An 18,340-nucleotide genomic window follows, 5' to 3' on the forward strand; every position below is an offset into this window, starting at 1 on the left:
AACAGCCAAACTACGCATGCTAAGTGTTAGCTGCAGAACTGTAGCTCTCCGGAAAAAATATATTTACAGACCGGAGAGCTATACACAATCTCCCATGCAGAGTTGTCGTTCGTTCCTCTCTCAGACAAACGTGAATGTATGAGCCGATGGTAGAGAGTGAGCTATACAGTGAAAGAATATGTTAGGATCACACGGTTAGTAATATTTTGAGATGACAATTTGAAAAACATGGAGAAAGAAATCGAGAAACAGCGCACTTTTTGTGCGCAATAAATATACAGTTTTTTTTTCAATGGGTGGCACTGTAGCTCTCCGGTCTGTCAATGTAAGTTTTTCGGAGAGTTACAGTTCTGCAGCTAGCTAAGTGTATATTTTGATGAGCAATGTGAAAATGTTGCCTCTTTCAAAATGTTAACTGACGACGCACGACGATAGATTAAAACCCCGGCATGTCACTTGAGTGACTCAGGATGAGAAATTGCCTTCTAAGATATATCTAGTTGATTTCGGTTCCTAAAATCTTGTATGTTTACGAAGAACCCTCTATAAAATGTATTCAGTATAAAATATCTTTAATTAGCTGCATGTACATGTTTTTTCACTTTTTCAAATTTTCAAGGACATATTGACAGTTTTACAAATTATGGCACATATTATGCTTGGGTAAAGAGAATTCAATTTCTCCAAAGTTTCATATATACCCTTATCCAAAGGACGTAAGAAATAGAAGCAAGAATAGGGTAGGTCATACATTCTCAAACCCAATGGGCCAAAAAAAGACGAAATTACATGAAAGCTTTCATTTGTTGTAAATATAGCTGGGTCATTGCCCAAAGCAGCTCAGGCGAGCGTTTTACCCATGGGCTGCATTATATTGCATTGACACCAATCTATCTTTTGGAAACAGCGATCCTTTCCACTTCTGCATTTATAAACATGATACAGAGAACTTGTATTTATGACACCAATAGTGCGTCGTAGGTATACAGTCTCCGCTCCTTCGAGTAAATAATATTTTAAGAACAGTGGATATGTCCAGGAAGTGTTGTGAAATTGGTCTACAATTTATATTTTTGATATCTTTAGGTAAGAAATGATTTTGTTGTGTTATGTGATTGCGTTTTTAAAACAAAATTAGGTTCCACATAAAACTGTTTTTATTACAAAATTTTAATCGGTGAACAACAACGGGAGGGCATTTTGGTCATTATGAGACGATGTTTTATTAATCAAATTAAAATTATTTTCTGTATATTTTCTGATACCAAAAATACAGTTAAGAAACTTCGTATAAAAATTTCGAGGTTCTAATTATGTCAGAAAACGAACATCGATATTTTGATTCCAAAAAATGTAAGTTGACAGAGGTGTAACAACAGATTATGAAATATAACCATGATAACAGGCACCTGATGACTGACGTTACTTATTTTTCTTTTGTTAAAAAAATATATACCCGTTACCTCATAATAATTAGGTAGGGGGTATTTTTTTTAATTAAAAGAAAAATAAGGAACGTCAGGTGACTGTGTATGAAATATATATATATACCGGTATATAGAAGCAGCTAGATTTTTTGTTAAATAAATTTTATCTTGATATTTAAAAAATCAAGAAATATAATTATTAGTGTTTAAACTTAGACTTGTACCCTGAAATTGGTGAACGAGAACGAGCCCCCTGAAAAGCCATCGACAGCTACGTAAAAACAATTACGTATTTTAATTATAGTATCACTCCTCAGAAATAATGTTAAAATACTCTCTTATATATATTTAAAAAATAGCTAAACTAATAAAAATAAAATTTAAATATGCATTTTATATATCTACATATTTTTGCTTATCAAAAGACACAAAGTCGCAATGAACTCGATCGCCATCTTGAATTCCGCGGTTACCTGGATTACGGTACACAAATTGCACTCAATATCTACACTCTTTCTACGGGTGTCAGATTAAATCTAGCGTCAAAGATGTTTGAAAAGTCCGTGAACTTGCACTTGCATTATAAAACATCAAGTAAACACAAACATCCGCGATACCTATATATAGTACTGAAACTGAAAGCAGCAGAAAGTCTAGAGAGGTAAGAAACTGCGCCAAACTTGTCCTCTAGAATTTCCGGGACGTACATATTGAATAAAACCAAGTGTGAACCGAAATGAAAATCATATTTCTTTACATTTGAGATGGCCAGGAGCGAACCTTATGACATTTTAGTTTTTACATACAGAAATACGATGTTATAAAGATGCAAGATTCAGGCTGCATCAAAGAAAACAAGAAGAGGTCGAAACTTTGTGAAGGATCTTCAAATCATAGCTATGGACTGTGATTACGCGGTTAATGATGATGTCTTGGTTGACTTGATCATTAGTGGCGTCAAGCTTAAGAAAGTGTAAGAAAGATTGTTAGAATAAGGTTAGGAAATCACAATCAAGTAAGCTATAGAAATCGGAGAGCATTTTGAACTGTCGCAAGCACAAGTGAAATTGATGATAGGAGAGGATTCACAAAAAAAACACCCCACCAACAACCATGCATCGTGTAACAAAAGTGTTAAGACTAGAAAACCAATAACTTTTTAACCAACTGACAATCCAAATTGTTCAAGTTGCAATCTGTGCCCAGCATTAGGAACCGTTTGCAGTTACTGTAAACAGCATACCACTGGAAGAAAGTGTGTCGGCGGAGGCTGAAACAGGTCAGGGTCAGAGGAAGAACTTCTTACTATTAGTATGTGTACTATTGTCAAGTTCGGTCGGGATGACAACTGGGGCGTTCATCATAGTGTCAAAAATCAGCAGGTTCGCTGCATGATAGTCACCGGAGCACGGACTAACATAATCACATCTGCTCAATTAGAAACTTTCGAGGATGCAAACTAGAGAATTCTAACAGGACTCTCAAGTCATTCAGCAACCATAAGATCAAATCAATAGAAAAAGGAACTCTTCCCATTGTCTACCTTGTTCGAAAACTAATGTTCACTTTGAAGTGGTCGACTAAGATTAAGAGAATATTTTCAGTGGTGATACTGCAGGTGCATTTGGATTGATATATGAAGCTGACCATGATCTGTAGACTCCAATATGCAGTTGAGACAACTACAGCAATAATAGAAACCACGAAAACTGTTTTCGCATGTCATGGACTTCCAGGGAAAGTTCTGCAAAGTGCGTGGAACTGAACAATTTACATGAAAGAACCAGCCCCTATTTCCAAAGCTCGAATGGCGAAGCTGAAGTAGCAGCACAAGCTATAAAAAGCCTATGGGAAAAAAGTGTGACGACAAGCAGTTTGCTCTGTTAGAGTTTCCTCTAGAAAACATATATCTGTCACTAGCTCAACTATTAATGGAAAAAGACCTAGAAACACTCTTCCAGCATCACAAGATATACTAAACCAGCATTACACGACCTCAGAAAAGTCAAGAAAAATGAGGCTTTTCCAAGATTGTGAAATATGTTGCCCCAGGGTCAGTGGTCCGTGTGGGTTGGGAAACTTTTGATTTTATAGTGGAAATGCATTTTTTCTTTGTTCCTCTGGTCTGCCTCTGGGTATTATGTAATCAAACTAAGCAATACAAATACATTTTTATACAAATACATATGCAAATAAGTATATAGTTATGATGAACAATAGCGCATCTTTCAAATTTTGAATTTCTTGGTATTTGGTTTAGAATACAAACAAAATTTATTGTTGGAAAGTTGTTACATGAACCTCAGGTGACCCATAAGTCAACAATCCATCACTGACTATGCTACGCTCCATATAATAAAAAGTCTAGTGAAATCAATATGACACTGGAGCACAGACTAACATACTCACATCTGCTCAATCAGAAACTTTCGAGGATGCAAACTAGAGAATTCTAACAGGACTCTCAAGTGATTTGAACATATTTTATTGTAATATAATTACAAAGGGATTGAGCACAAGTACTGAATACTTATAACGCCCTCTCCCTATACATGTAAATTACACATTGATATTATCACAGTTAAACATGCTATATACAGGATTCAGAATTTGCAAAAGTAAACAAATTGATGCATTTTGCATATATGTATAAATATATATATAAAAGTTGAACAATATATAGGTACAGTAATTAACAAGGAAATCTACCAGAATGCTTAATAAATGTTTGAACAAAAGAAAAGAGACGTTCATTCTCTGCAGCACTTAGTGATTCAACCCCCCATAATAAGACATGTGTATCTAGTATGTGGATTTTATCAAATTGTAAAAAATTATTTAAAAATTCATTTCTGGCGTTCGCATACTTTGGACATACGAAAAAATAATGATATGTGTCCTCAACTTTACCGCATGTGCACAAGGGACTTGATATTAAATTGCATCTATAAAGGTCGTTATTTAATACACAATTATGTCGTAGTCTGGTTTGAAGAACATTAAGTCTTCTGTTACCGTAATCAAAGTAAGAAGGTGGGGCAGATCTAGATTTTTTATTACTAATTTTAGATTTGAATTTTGACATTGACTGTAAATTTCGAGTTTCAAGTGGAATGGCGTTCCATTCGTTAACTACAGTAGGAATAAACGTAGACTTATAAGTTTGTAATCGACACTTTGGAATATCATAATTTTGAGAATTTCTTGTCGAGTAGATAGATGTGTTACAGCGCATATTTGGAAGGATGTCCATTAAGTATTCTGGCACTAAATTATTATGAAGTTTGAACATTGTTTTTAATCTAGCTTCTTGTCTTCTACAACTAAGCGGTTCCCACCCCGTTTCAAAATAAAGTGAATCTTTGGAAGCTATAGTTGTTAACCCTGTTACAATTCTAGCTGCATAAAGTTGAAGTTTTTCTAACTTATCACTATCACCTTGTTGACAGCACCCCCACACCACTGAAGCGTATTCAAGTTGCGGTCTTATGAATGATGTATACATGAGTGAGAGTGTTTTTCGATTTACTTTAAATTTTAATTTTTTCAAAAGAGACAATTTTTTGTAAGCAATAGACAGTATATTATCAATATGTGGTGACCAACTGGCATCGTGTGAAAATAGTACTCCGAGGTGTTTGTGTTCAGTAATGAAGTCTAAACTGAACTCTCAAGTCGTTCAGCAACCATAAGATCAAATCAATAGGAAAATGAACTCTTCCCATCGTCTACCTTGATCGAAAAGTAATGTTCACTTTGAAGTGGTCGACTTAGATCAAGAGAATATTTCCAGTGGTGATACTGCAGGTGCTCTTGGATTGATATACCGATACAAAGCTGGCCATGATCCGTTGACTTCAATATACCGTTGAGACAACTACAGCAATAACAGAAGCCATGGAAACAGTTTTCGCATCTTTCAAATTTTGAATTTCATGGCATTTGGTTTAGAATACCAAAAAATTCAATTGTTGGAAAGTTGTTATATGATACTCAGGTGACCCATAAGCCCTGTTTACACTAAGAGCACTGTAGAATTATATACAGATAATCAATTCCCTCAAAACTATATATGTACTCCGATGTTTTCGGGATTTGTTTTGTAATGGAAAGGCGAATTTTTACCAGCCAACAATCCATCACTGACTATGGTACGCTCCATATAAAGTCTGGTGAAATCAATATGATTTTTTTTTTGGTAGGCGCGTCTCTTTTTTTTTAGAAGGTCTTGTAGAGATTGAATTTTTTTTTTAAATTTAAGGATTCTGAAAATGATGATGTTTGTAAATGAAGTATCTGTTTATGACATACTTGTTCTATTATTTAGTTGAAATCAGAGGACAGTGGACATCCTGGTCAAGTTGTTCAAAGTCTTGTGATGTAGGAACGCAGATTCGAACAAAAATATCTGACGGGAGTACCACACAAGAGGAGCAGTTTTGTAATCTACAGTATTGTCCTGGTAATATCAAAATGTACTTCAAAAATGTTTACCACATACTTAATGTTTGTATATTATATATCTCAACTGATGATCAAGTTGACTTCGTGTTTGGGTTTTTAGGACCTAATCAATTCCCAAGTAGGCCTTCATGCACTATTAGGCTAGCTACAGAAGCCTAGATAGACCAAACTTGCTCGGTTGAAACATCTCGGGATTTACACTACCTGACTTGCTTTGGATGCTGGATTTGACTTAATTTTTTGGACAAGGAACCAGATTAAATTTTGTTCATGTCCATTTTAATAGTGCAGATATACACAAAACGAAAATATTTTTCGTTTTCTGGGAGTTATGCTTGATTTATCCCACTGTGCAAATAGAATATTGTTCAAGTTACTTTCTCATTAAAAACAGAGGTTGTCAAAGATTACGAAGCTCACCTCGAACTCGAAGTAAGGCGGTCTTACATCACTTGAAGATTCCGGTATTAGTGTGCATCAGTAGATAGATACTTTCTTAAGATTTATTGAGAATGAACTAGCTCTAAAAAGTTAACGTTGTAAATGATTATAAAAATGTAGAACAGATTTGGCATCAAGAGTAGTTTTAGAAATATTTCCATTTCTATTTTTTTCTTTGTCATAACTCTTTGAAAGTAAGGTTAGGAGCTAAGGAGGCCTAATGTGCTTGTAAATCTTGTGTGTCTGTCTTTGTGCCTGAGGCTAAGGAGGCCTAATATACATAAAATCTTGTTCGACTGTCTTTTTTATTTCACTATAAAATGGAAAATATACAGAATCCATATCTAGTTAGTAGTGCATGCCAGGAACATCAACGATAGCTGGAAACGTGGATAATTTATGCATAATATCCACGTGCAAATTACATGTATCCCACGCCGTTTCCAACTATCGTTGATGCCCTGATATACTCTACTTACTACATGTAGACAGTGATTCCTTACATATGCATCATAACACGCATTATCTATGCTACTTTGTTTACCAAAGGCATTATTTTTGCAAATTAATGTAATTTTCAGACCTCCGTGTACGTTGCACTGGAAGATATTGTCATGAGTTCGATGGTATGGCCGACTGTATAAGTAACGTTTGTATTTGTAAAGTGGGGCGTTACTCGTATCCATATGACTACAGCAGATATTATAACAAATATAACTGCTATCGTAAGTATATATCTGTTACATTTTTATATTAATAAAGAACAAGGGTGGTTAAATGTCATATACGAGGGGTGATCGAAAAGTTCACGAACTAGCTCTATATTTCCGAAACCACAATTCAGATCAGAATGCATGAACATTTTCTATAAATAGCATATGTAATGGAACGTTTCGCCTTGTGTTTGTGACGTCATAAGGTAGATCACTTGTGGCAAAAAAATGGTTGACTCAGTCGTATTCGAAAAACGAACGGCTGTAAAGTTAAACGTATATCTTGGAAATCCTTGTCAGAAGTTTATAATAATTTGTACACGGTTTATGAAGACAAAGACTTGCCAGAAATTTTGTCATTAATTGGATTGATTGTTTAAGTGAAGGAAGGGAGATGTTTAAAAATGATGTTTGTTCTGTTGCCCTGTGAAAGCAAACTGGGAAAGAGACGTGTCTTTGTTAAGTAATTTGATATGAAAGATCGCCAACTTACAGTTAGAAAAATAGATAAATAACTTTACAATAATATAATTATTAAATCCTTAAAATATCGTTTACTTTAGACTTTAAACATATCAGATATGATAAATTGAAGGCACTCATACTTTATCCACATGAAATAAACGACGCTCAAAAGACAGAGGACTTGGATTTTGATGGTCACCATGCTCATTCTGCTAAAGGATATTATTATCCACCCATACGATTGCCGTGATTAGGCCATTTCTGACAAATAGACTGTTTATGTTGTAAAAAATAACTTGCATAGTAAGAAATATAAGAGTCGGAAAGAATTTTAAGTTTCTGTGACAGAACGCCAAGGAGTATGTCACGTGACCTCCTACATCACGTGATCCGTGCATGGGCAGAATGGTTGGAGATGCGCATCAAATTCGGAGAGGACTACTTTGAAAAATTCAACACTGAAACCCTATATCATTTCTTTATTGGAAGTTATTCAATTAGTTCGCGAACTTTTTGATCACCCCTCGTATAACCCTAATACATAGGATGGTGTATCAAACACTTGTGGATATCATGAAAAATTGCTTTCACTCAAAATCAGTACAGGTTTAAAGAAGTCATTCAAGGCTACAAATTTAAATTTCTTTTAAATAATTTTTTAACCCATAATGTAAAAATATAATATATTTGTGTTGTTATTAAAACTTAATTAGGGTTAAAACTTTATTACAGAAACAAATGGACTGTTTATGTTGTAAAAAATAACTTGCATAGTAAGAAATATAAGAGTCGGAAAAAATTTTAAGTTTCTGTGACAGAACGCCAAGGAGCATGTCACGTGACCTCCTACATCACGTGATCCGTGCATGGGCAGAATGGTTGGAGATGCGCATCAAATTCGGAGAGGACTACTTTGAAAAATTTTCAACACTGAAACCCTATATCATTTCTTTATTGGAAGTTATTCAATTAGTTCGCGAATTTTTGATCACCCCTCGTATAACCCTAATATTACATAGGATAGTGTATCAAACACTTGTGGATATCATGAAAAATTGCTTTCACTCAAAATCAGTACAGGTTTAAAGAAGTCATTCAAGGCTACAAATTTAAATTTCTTTTAAATAATTTTTTAACCCATAATGTAAAAATATAATATATTTGTGTTGTTATTAAAACTTAATTAGGGTTAAAACTTTATTACAGAAACAAATGGACTGTTTATGTTGTAAAAAATAACTTGCATAGTAAGAAATATAAGAGTCGGAAAAAATTTTAAGTTTCTGTGACAGAACGCCAAGGAGCATGTCACGTGACCTCCTACATCACGTGATCCGTGCATGGGCAGAATGGTTGGAGATGCGCATCAAATTCGGAGAGGACTACTTTGAAAAATTTTCAACACTGAAACCCTATATCATTTCTTTATTGGAATTATTCAATTAGTTCGCGAATTTTTGATCACCCCTCGTATAACCCTAATATTACATAGGATAGTGTATCAAACACTTGTGGATATCATGAAAAATTGCTTTCACTCAAAATCAGTACAGGTTTAAAGAAGTCATTCAAGGCTACAAATTTAAATTTCTTTTAAATAATTTTTTAACCCATAATGTAAAAATATAACATATTTGTGTTGTTATTTAAAAACTTAATTAGGGTTAAAACTTTATTACAGAAACAAGTGTCTTTGCTTGTAGTGTCTTTATCCTACGTTGTTCCATGAATTATTAAAGATTTTAATTGAATGTTTGAATATGTTTTATTTGTATCATTCAGACATTACAAATACACAGTCTGTTATTGAAAAAATAAAACACATTTACTGAAAATACAGATATAATGATAATAATTCCGTATGGTTCATTTTACTTTTGAAAAAAAACTCTTGTCTCATACTCCAACGTTTATAAACTGCACTTTGAAAACACAAAATTGAAACTGATACAACTTTCAAAATTCATGCAAACCATAATTTTATGCATTTACCTCCACTTGGTAAATTCAAAATAGCTTTGAAGCAAGAATTACGCAAGTTAATTATATTTTTGGTCCAAAGCTGAAGTTGGAAACTGCATCATTCGACAGAGTCCACCATTTGCTCTGGCTCAAGTTCAATCGTTGAAATATGGATACATGTTACGGGGATGTGTTGCCAATGATAACCCTGACTATGAAGTACACGTGATTGGAATTTATGGAAATCCTTTCTCCGGGTACGATGTTGTGATACATCAAAGAGGGGAAGTCACAAAGCCTATTGTTCTTGTGTTATCGTCATACGAAGCAACCTACTGGTGGATTGACACAAGTGTTCACATACATTCCGTTATTTATGGAGTAAGATTTTTAACTTTCCCGCTTTTAAAAAAATCAATTTAATGCTTAATTACTAAGTATATCACTAGCAACGTAGCACGTAGGGAAAAGTTGTATGGAAAAAGGGAACTATAGTACATTCAGCTATTCAACCATTATTACTTTTATACGTAAGGTTTTTCTTTATTAATATCGAGTTTACACCTAAAATGTGTTTTATTCTTTTCAGAGCACTAGAGAATACCCATCTAAACCTATAAATTTTGTTGATGGCTCAAAGTGTGGTGCTTCAAACATTGTAAAGTGGGAAGGTTTTGGATCCGCCGATGGATCTGATACCGGAGGAGGGAACACAGTCAAAGTTCTACTAGACATAGAGAGAGTTTATGGACCCGTGACCTCCTTTTCGGGTGTTTACACGCTGTACTCCCCTAGAATCATCAAACTGGAGGTGGGAGGAAATCCACTACAGAAATCTCCAATTAATGGATTTAAGGTAACAAAAAATTGGATTGAGAACATCTACAGTTAAAATGTAGATGTATTTCTTTTTCATGATATATGCAACGTTTAATTGTAAAGGAGTACATGTACTATCGTTTAGTCCAGTAGAATCGGAAATAATAGGGGAAAATTATTTTTCACTATGAGGGGACGTTTTAGTATTTACTGTCATCAAATTTACCATAAAGCCTTTCTTAATTTATGTGTCGTCCCGAAAGAAGTCGCCTCGGGGACGACATATTGCGATTGTACGCATGTTTTTGTTGTCCAGGCTGTTTCTCGGAGGTGGCTGGGACAATCTTCCTGAAACTTTCCTCAAAGGACGGTCACTGGTTGTAGTTGTGTTGTGTGGTCATTCAGTTTCAAAATGGATACCGTTGCCATGGAAACCTGCAAAAAGCGACGATTTTTGTCCACAAGTGTTCTCTCTAGTCCCTTGAACATTCGTCATGAAACTTTTTTTATTTTAGTGATTGTAGTGGTGCGATTCGCATTTAAAATTTTCAAATAATCGATTATTGCCATGGAAACCAGGGAAAAGTGAAAATTCTTAAACTTTGATTTTTAAATAAAAGTACTGAAAGGACTGATACGAGTTGATGGTTTTCCAAGCTTAGCTAATGGGTATTGTTTAGTGATACAAAAAATGAAAGTCTTGTGCAGTTCGGGACGACATACGCTATTGCTTGCAATAGCAGACTTTCTAGTTCAATTTTAATGTTTGATAGAACTTTTCTGAATATTAGTAGGTGATACCACCTATTCAGTCAAATACTCACACGTCATATGTAAAAAATGTTTTTCTTTGTGTTTGTTCAAGGTCCCTTCAAGAATTTTCTCTAGCAAGTTAAGATTTTTAATCGGTGCATACATGTAGTGTCTATGACCTATGATGGATCTTTTTTGTGCTAGCACCTTATGTAACACAGGGCCTCAATTTTTACAATTTCATTCTGAAGGATCGATGTCCACGTCCTGCAGTGGGATGGATTCGAGGCCTACATTTAAGTCTCAACTCCCCTTCTGTGACCATAGAATGAGCACTCTGACCACTGCGCTCATGTAAAATATACAAACATAAAATCACTATTTCAGGCTTGTCATAAAGGATATGAATTTGAAAACAAAGAATACACAATTTAAAGTAATAATTTTAATTGCTAGAAAATTATATTTCTACATATGTTAAAGTTTGATAAAAGGTACTCACTTTTTAATCTATTTTATTTCATTCAGTACAATGGTACAGTGCAGTGCGAGTTGGTTACTCCTAAGTACTCTGTGGTGACCTCAACAAGACCTACAACCACGTTATCGGACAAAGAAACTAAGGAAGAGGAGGGGAGTTCAAGTAGTAAGTATACAAGCTATATATCGATAGTAAGTATATAGGATATACACAGGTCGTCGCCCGGGTGCCGCAGTGGTTAAAGAGTCTGCTCTAGAGTCGAGAAAGTAAGGAGTTGATCTTTATGTCGCGGGTTCGAATCTCACTGTTAGACGCAGAGACGGGTCCCCCCTTCGGATGAGACCGTATGAACTGAGGTCCCGTATAGATCATATGAACAGTACGTACTGGGCCCTGCTGACAAAGCAGGTAACAACATTGTCGTCGTTTGTAAGGCTCTTTATATAAATTGTTTTTTAGAAGAACTTGGATATAATTCTATAAGTGGTTATCCAACTTATATCATAGTTCCCTTTCTAAGGAGAAAAAATTCTTCAAAATCGTATGTTAGTTTTGAATATTTTTGATATCCCAAACAACCAAAATGAATTTGAATTACCATATCTGTATTGGATTCCGAAACTTCATAATCTCCTCACAAACATAGATACATAGTCAACAAAATAAACAGCTTAAAAAAATGACTTTTCAACTTTATTCACAACCATTCCCCACGATAAATTAAAGTCCAAGCTTTTTGATATCTTTGAAAGCTGTTTTTTTTAATAAAAATGGAACTCGTAAATTTACTTACTTTATCATTGGTCATTTGAAAAATTATTTGTTAAGAAGAAACTAGTAAATTTACTCACTTTATCATTGGTCATTTGAAAAATCATTTGTTAAAAATCATTCTGATTCTACACACAAGTACATATACTCTGAAGTTGACATCAAAAAGATATTTCAGTTTCTGATTGACAATATCTATGTGGTTTTAGAGACCAGGTCTTCCAACAATCTATTGGAATTCCCATGGGTACCAATTGCGCCCCATTATTAGCAGGCCTATTTTTGCATTCATATGAAGCAGAATTTGTCCAAAATCTTGTACTTGAAAAGAAGAAAAGTTGACAAAATGTTTCCAAGCATGCTATGATTATTGACCCCTTGACTTTGACCTTCACAATTGATCTATTTTTTTTAAATTCAACTTCGGTGATAACTTCTGAATGACATATGATAGAGCGTTCATATTTGACACAACATGCTATAAAAATGACATCTCACCCACAAAGACACCGAAAGCGTGGAACCACAATTCTCTGAATTTGTATAATTTTCTCTTTTCAGGTATTGTCATCATTATTCCAATTGTTACAGTCGTATTAGTATCTGTCTTTGTCTGTCTGGTTATTATGTGTTGTGTGTATAAGAGAGATAAGTCCTCACGCTACATATCTACATGGCAGACAAACTCTAGTCCTAGACCTGCACCCCAGACCAGATCTTACCCCATTTATGAAATATCGGACAGAAATGGTACTTCACTGTTTAATACAGGTACAGAAAACAGAATTATTGATAAAATTTAATTTTTAACATTTAAAAAAGTAATTATCTTAAGAAGAATATATATATAATTTAAATATGATTTTAAATGCTTTCCTTATTGTCCCCGCTTTTGCTAAAGCAAGGGAGCATTTATTAAATATCATTCGTCTGTCAGTCTGTCCATCCATCATAAAAACTTTAACCTTGGTCATTTCTTATGAATGAGAAGAGAAAGGGCTTTCATATTATACATATGAATTATCTGTGATGTGATGTTTCTAAATACACTATGATTTTTTGACCCCGTGACCTAGACATTGAAGTTTGACCTACTTTGAAAAATTAAACATTTCTTACAATTGACCAAAACTTTTGAATGAGAAGAAATAATACTTTAATTTTAAACATTTGCATTACGCGTGACCTTTTTTTAAATACACTATGATTTTTGACTTTGTGACCTTGACCTTAAAGTTTTATCTACTTTTCAAAAATTTTACCTTGGCCATGACTTTTGAAGGAGAAAAGACGGATTTCACATTAAGCTAGGTATTGCCCCTGACAGGACCTATCTAAATACACTGATTTTTTTACCCCGTGACCTTGACCTGAAAGTTTGACCTACTTTTCAAAAATTTTAATTTTGATTGAGAAGAGATAGGGCTTTCATATTTGATATGTGCATTACCTGTGACAAGATATTTCCGAGCATCTATGATTTCTGATCTGAGCCCTTTACCTTCACGACTGATCTAATTTTTAAAATAAAATCAACTTCGGTGATAACTTCTGAATGACATATGATAGAGCCTTCATATTTGACACAATATGCCATAAAAAATGACATCTCACCCACAAAGACACCGAAAGCAGGGGACCACAATCTTTTAAATTTGTTGATATATTACAGATTTGTCTACAACCCAAATAACACCACAGGTTAACTCGATCGTAAGGCCTACGTCCGCTATGTCAACAGATGAAGGCTTGTCAGGCGATGAAAATCCAGTCCTAACACTGGCTGATCCGCCCCCATCTTACTCTTCAATTGTCCCAGATACTCCAGAACCGAGGACAAAGTCACCTTCCAATAAGCCATTCCCTGATACAACCTCACACGAGCAGTATCATAATTCTCCAGAGCCACCGCCACCAAGCTATTCATCTTATATGCAACAAGAAAGGCTTTAAACTGTCCAATACAGAAACTCTATGACTGATATTTTGAAGGGAAAAAAACACATTCCTGGAAGAGGAAATAATGCTATGTATCATTTAAAGTACCGGACTGGTGGCTCCAACAGTTTTAGATGATACAGATCTGAACGGAAAGATTGAAAAGATCAATGGTTTTCATGCTTACAAAAGTAGATGTTGGTTTCATTTGGAACAATTTTTATACGGGTAGTAAACTGTGATCAATATTACACGATATGTTTATATTGTAAAATTTACATTTTATAAAAATGTCCCAGTTAAACTACGAATATTAAAAATACTTGATTTCTACATAAAGCCAATGGTTCATCGATAGGCCTGGTTAAAGCCATAAATGGCGTATGTACAATGAAAATTATTAGACTAAAATTATAAGAACTTATTATTTGTATCATTACTTTATATAAAGATAGAACTTGGTTTAAATAACAAATTACAGAGAAGATAAAATCGTATTATTAAATGAAACGAGGTGTTCTACATTGTTAAAATTTACTTGAAAAGCTTTAATTTAAATGTATTAACTATATTTCTTTACTTAATTTTGTATTTTTCAAAAATATATTTTTTTTTATCAGTTACGCCATATATGGCTTTAAAAATCACGTGCAGCGGGACTGCGAGACAGAAATGGGCGGAATTTGAAGCATTTGATTTACTGGAAAATGGCACTGAATTTTAAAGTATTGAATGCTTTCATTTTCAGAATCTATGATAGCTATACTACACTCCACAAATAAGTATCCAAAGTTATTTTTTCACAATTTTTAATTGAAAAGAAAAAAGTCAATGGAATACCAGTAATTGTAATTGTAATTGTAATTGTCTTCCATAAAAAAAAAGAAAAAGAAAAAAAAAATACTCTATGCTGAGCATTGTACCAATAGAATGAGAAATCTGTTTTTAGATAAAAATAATTTTTCAATTTACATATGTTTTGTGAAACTTCTTCTCTACATAATTAGAACCATTCCCAGTAAGCTTTTACTTTCAATAAGGCGCGGCATTCTGATGCCAATTTCGGCGCTACGTAATTAGCGTCTGTCAAATGGCGAATAGATTCTCATTGGTTAAGAAATTAATAACATCAGGAACTAAATTGTTGTTTATTCTATACATTAATTGACATTTAGCTGAATTTCTATCCCACTTAAATTTCAACAGTGAAGGAAAGCTGTGTAAATTTCAGAAGCTAATTATGTAACGCCGTGAATGCTACGCCTTACTGAAAGTCCAAGCTAAACTGGGAATTGTCCTAAATGGCATTTGTATCGTAATAATCTTAGGCTTTTATTTGCCTATTTTGAGTATTTAAAAGACCAGAAGTCTCTGTCGAGACTGTAGCTCTACTGGTTTATACTTAAAACAAAGGAAGAGAAACTTGAAACTTTAAAAACAGCAATTAATAGAAAAATGATCCTTGCCACTCATCAAAGCAAAAACCGATGCACAGAATTATGTATCTTAGTGTAGTCTACTTGTGTGCCAAGTTATATTGAAATCAGGCCAAAACTGTCGGAGGAGTAGTGTTTTAAAGGAATTTCACAGAAATTTTTATTTTTAGTAACCATGGCAACATCGTTCATCGAAATCAAAAACCGATGCACAGAATTATGTATCTTAGTGTAGTCTATTTGTGTGCCAAGTTATATTGAAATCAAACCAAAACTGTAGGAGGAGTAGCATTTTGAAAGAATTTCAAAGAAATTTCTATTTTTAGTAACCATGGCAACACCGTTCATCGAAATCAAAAACCGATGCACAGAATTATGTATCTTAGTGTAGTCTACTTGTGTGCCAAGTTATATTGAAATTGGACCAAATCTATAGGAGGAGTAGCATTTTTAAAGAATTTCAAAGAAATTTCTATTTTTAGTAACCTCGGCAACACCGTTCATCGAAATCAAAAACTGATGCACAGAATTATGTATCTTAGTGTAGTCTACTTGTGTGCCAAATTATATTCAAATAGAACTAAAACTGTAGGAGGAGTAGCATTTTGAATTATGTATCTTAGTGAAGTCTACTTGTGTGCCAAGTTACACTGAAATCAAACCAAAACTGTAGGAGGAGTAGCATTTTGAAAGAATTTCAAAGAAATTTCTATTTTTAGTAACCATGGCAACACCGTTCATCGAAATCAAAAACCGATGCACAGAATTATGTATCTTAGTGTAGTCTACTTGTGTGCCAAGTTATATTGAAATCGGACCAAATCTGTAGGAGGAGTAGCATTTTGAAAAATTGTTTACAGACAGACAGACAGACAGACGGATGGACCCACGAAATGCAGGTTATGTGATTGACAAATTTATGTGACTTTTTCCAAATTTATGTGACTTTTTCCAAAAAAATTATGTGGCGCAAAACATGATACATGGGGTAAGGGAGGTAAATCTCAAAACCTTTTGACGGACGTCCATATACGGACAATATTGTCCGTATTTTTTTATGTGACACTTCTTTAGAGTGATTTTTAAGTCACATAACACTCATTTCTGCTAAAAAAAATCAAATTTGTATGTGACAGTCACATAAAACAAAAGAGTCACATAAATCTTAAATGGGCACAAAAACTGTCACTTAACCATTATTTCGTGAGAACGGACGGACGCCGGACGCATTACTATCGCATAAGCTCTTCTGGTCTCTGACCAGTAGAGCTAAAAAAATAACATAAAGAATTTTAATAACCAGCAACAGTTTAAAACATGGAAAATTGCATATGATGGGTACCAAAAAATTGAGATGGGACGACTGACGTTAGAAAAAAGGATCTCTGCAACCTGCTGGATCAAAAAGGAAACAAGATATCGGAGATTGCCTGAAGACTTGGAACTATAAGGTCAGTGATCAGTTTTGTTTGAATTTTAATTTTTTTAAAAACATATTGCTTGAATTCCGGACACCTTGCAAATGGCCCTTTCGGGACACCATAATTAGAAGTGATAACGCGCTAGTGCATTGTTAGCATTATCGTGATCAAAAGCGATAACGCGATGTCACTTTACACAAACACGTTTTTGCTAACGCGCAGGAACTTTTTTGCAAAGGCCCCATCATTCCAGTGTGCAATTTTTGAAAAGAAAGCTTTTAAACGGTGTCTGTACGAATAAATATTTACATTTTCAATGTCTGTGTCCGAGATAAAATTACAAATGTACTTTATTTCCCCATCAATGTATTGGCGCGGTTCAAAAAAAACCACGTGCAGGGCGGAACAAACAGCGAGACAGAAGCAGGGCTTGGGGCACGTGGATTGGTGGAATCAAAGCATGTAAATATAAGAAATAACTGTCAGATTTTTCAATATTATGACGATGATCAATCGATTGGCTTGCGTGATAATTTTATGCATGGCGTTTATACAAATTATCACGCAACACAATCGATTGATCACATCATGAAATCGAAAAATAAGACAGTTATTCCTTAAAAGCACTCAACCAAATCAAAATTAACAATACTTAAAACGGATGTACGTCATAACATGGAGGTATCCCGTTTACCTTGAAGGGATTTTAAAAAAAAAATTATTGTGAATATCGGCCCTTTATAAATTCAATTGACTAGCTTATAATATCGGGGTTTTTAATAATTTTCTCTCATGACTTGTAAATCTTGGCGTGTTAGGAATTCTCTACACGAAATAATCATTATTCTTCTCAGTGTTCATAGGTTTTAACTTCATGATATTCTATTTATTCCAAAAGATTAATTTCCTTACAATCAATTTTTAAGTCATTCATACCAGGGAGTCCCTTTATTTATTTCCTGTTCAATTATGTAAACAGCATTATGATAATTTTAAGACGTTGATGGTGGACGGGAATGCGCATTACATAAGGTACCACGATATTTCAAAATGGAAAGGTCCTTATCTCGACGTAATCTATATACACTGTATGTGATACCGCGATATCGGTATGGGTTATTCCTTCATGTAAGGAGTTATGAAAGATTACTTTAGATTTCTAGCAAAATTAATGAGAAAAAAATAACACTGTACTTAAAAAAACTCTGATATGAAAAAATTCTACATTTGTCCTAAAAAAAATGAGCAG

The 18,340-nt window shown here is 34.2% G+C and overlaps 1 protein-coding gene across 1 annotated transcript; it reads left to right on the forward strand.

The window, feature by feature from the left end:
* The first annotated feature begins 982 nt into the window (after positions 1-982).
* LOC134233932 (uncharacterized) lies at positions 983-14,545 on the forward strand. Its single transcript, XM_062715993.1, has 8 exons — positions 983-1,086; positions 5,755-5,889; positions 6,914-7,057; positions 9,573-9,853; positions 10,062-10,328; positions 11,573-11,690; positions 12,858-13,067; positions 13,969-14,545. The coding sequence occupies exons 1-8, from the start codon at positions 1,032-1,034 to the stop codon at positions 14,247-14,249; spliced, it is 1,491 nt and encodes a 496-aa protein (XP_062571977.1). The 5' UTR covers positions 983-1,031; the 3' UTR covers positions 14,250-14,545.
* Positions 14,546-18,340: the final 3,795 nt, after the last annotated feature.

This window comes from Saccostrea cucullata, unplaced genomic scaffold, assembly GCF_032062105.1.
Source record: "Saccostrea cucullata isolate Sc308-1 unplaced genomic scaffold, CSIRO_AGI_Scuc_v1 ctg226, whole genome shotgun sequence".
Classification (NCBI taxonomy): domain Eukaryota; kingdom Metazoa; phylum Mollusca; class Bivalvia; order Ostreida; family Ostreidae; genus Saccostrea; species Saccostrea cuccullata.

Excerpts from the sequence above, each read along its gene's own strand:
- LOC134233932 (XM_062715993.1), top strand. The coding sequence starts at position 1,032 with ATGTCCAGGAAGTGTTGTGAAATTGGTCTACAATTTATATTTTTGATA. Across the intron at positions 1,087-5,754 it reads TATATTTTTGATATCTTTAG|TTGAAATCAGAGGACAGTGG; the intron begins GTAAGAAATGAT and ends TCTATTATTTAG. Across the intron at positions 10,329-11,572 it reads CTCCAATTAATGGATTTAAG|TACAATGGTACAGTGCAGTG; the intron begins GTAACAAAAAAT and ends TATTTCATTCAG.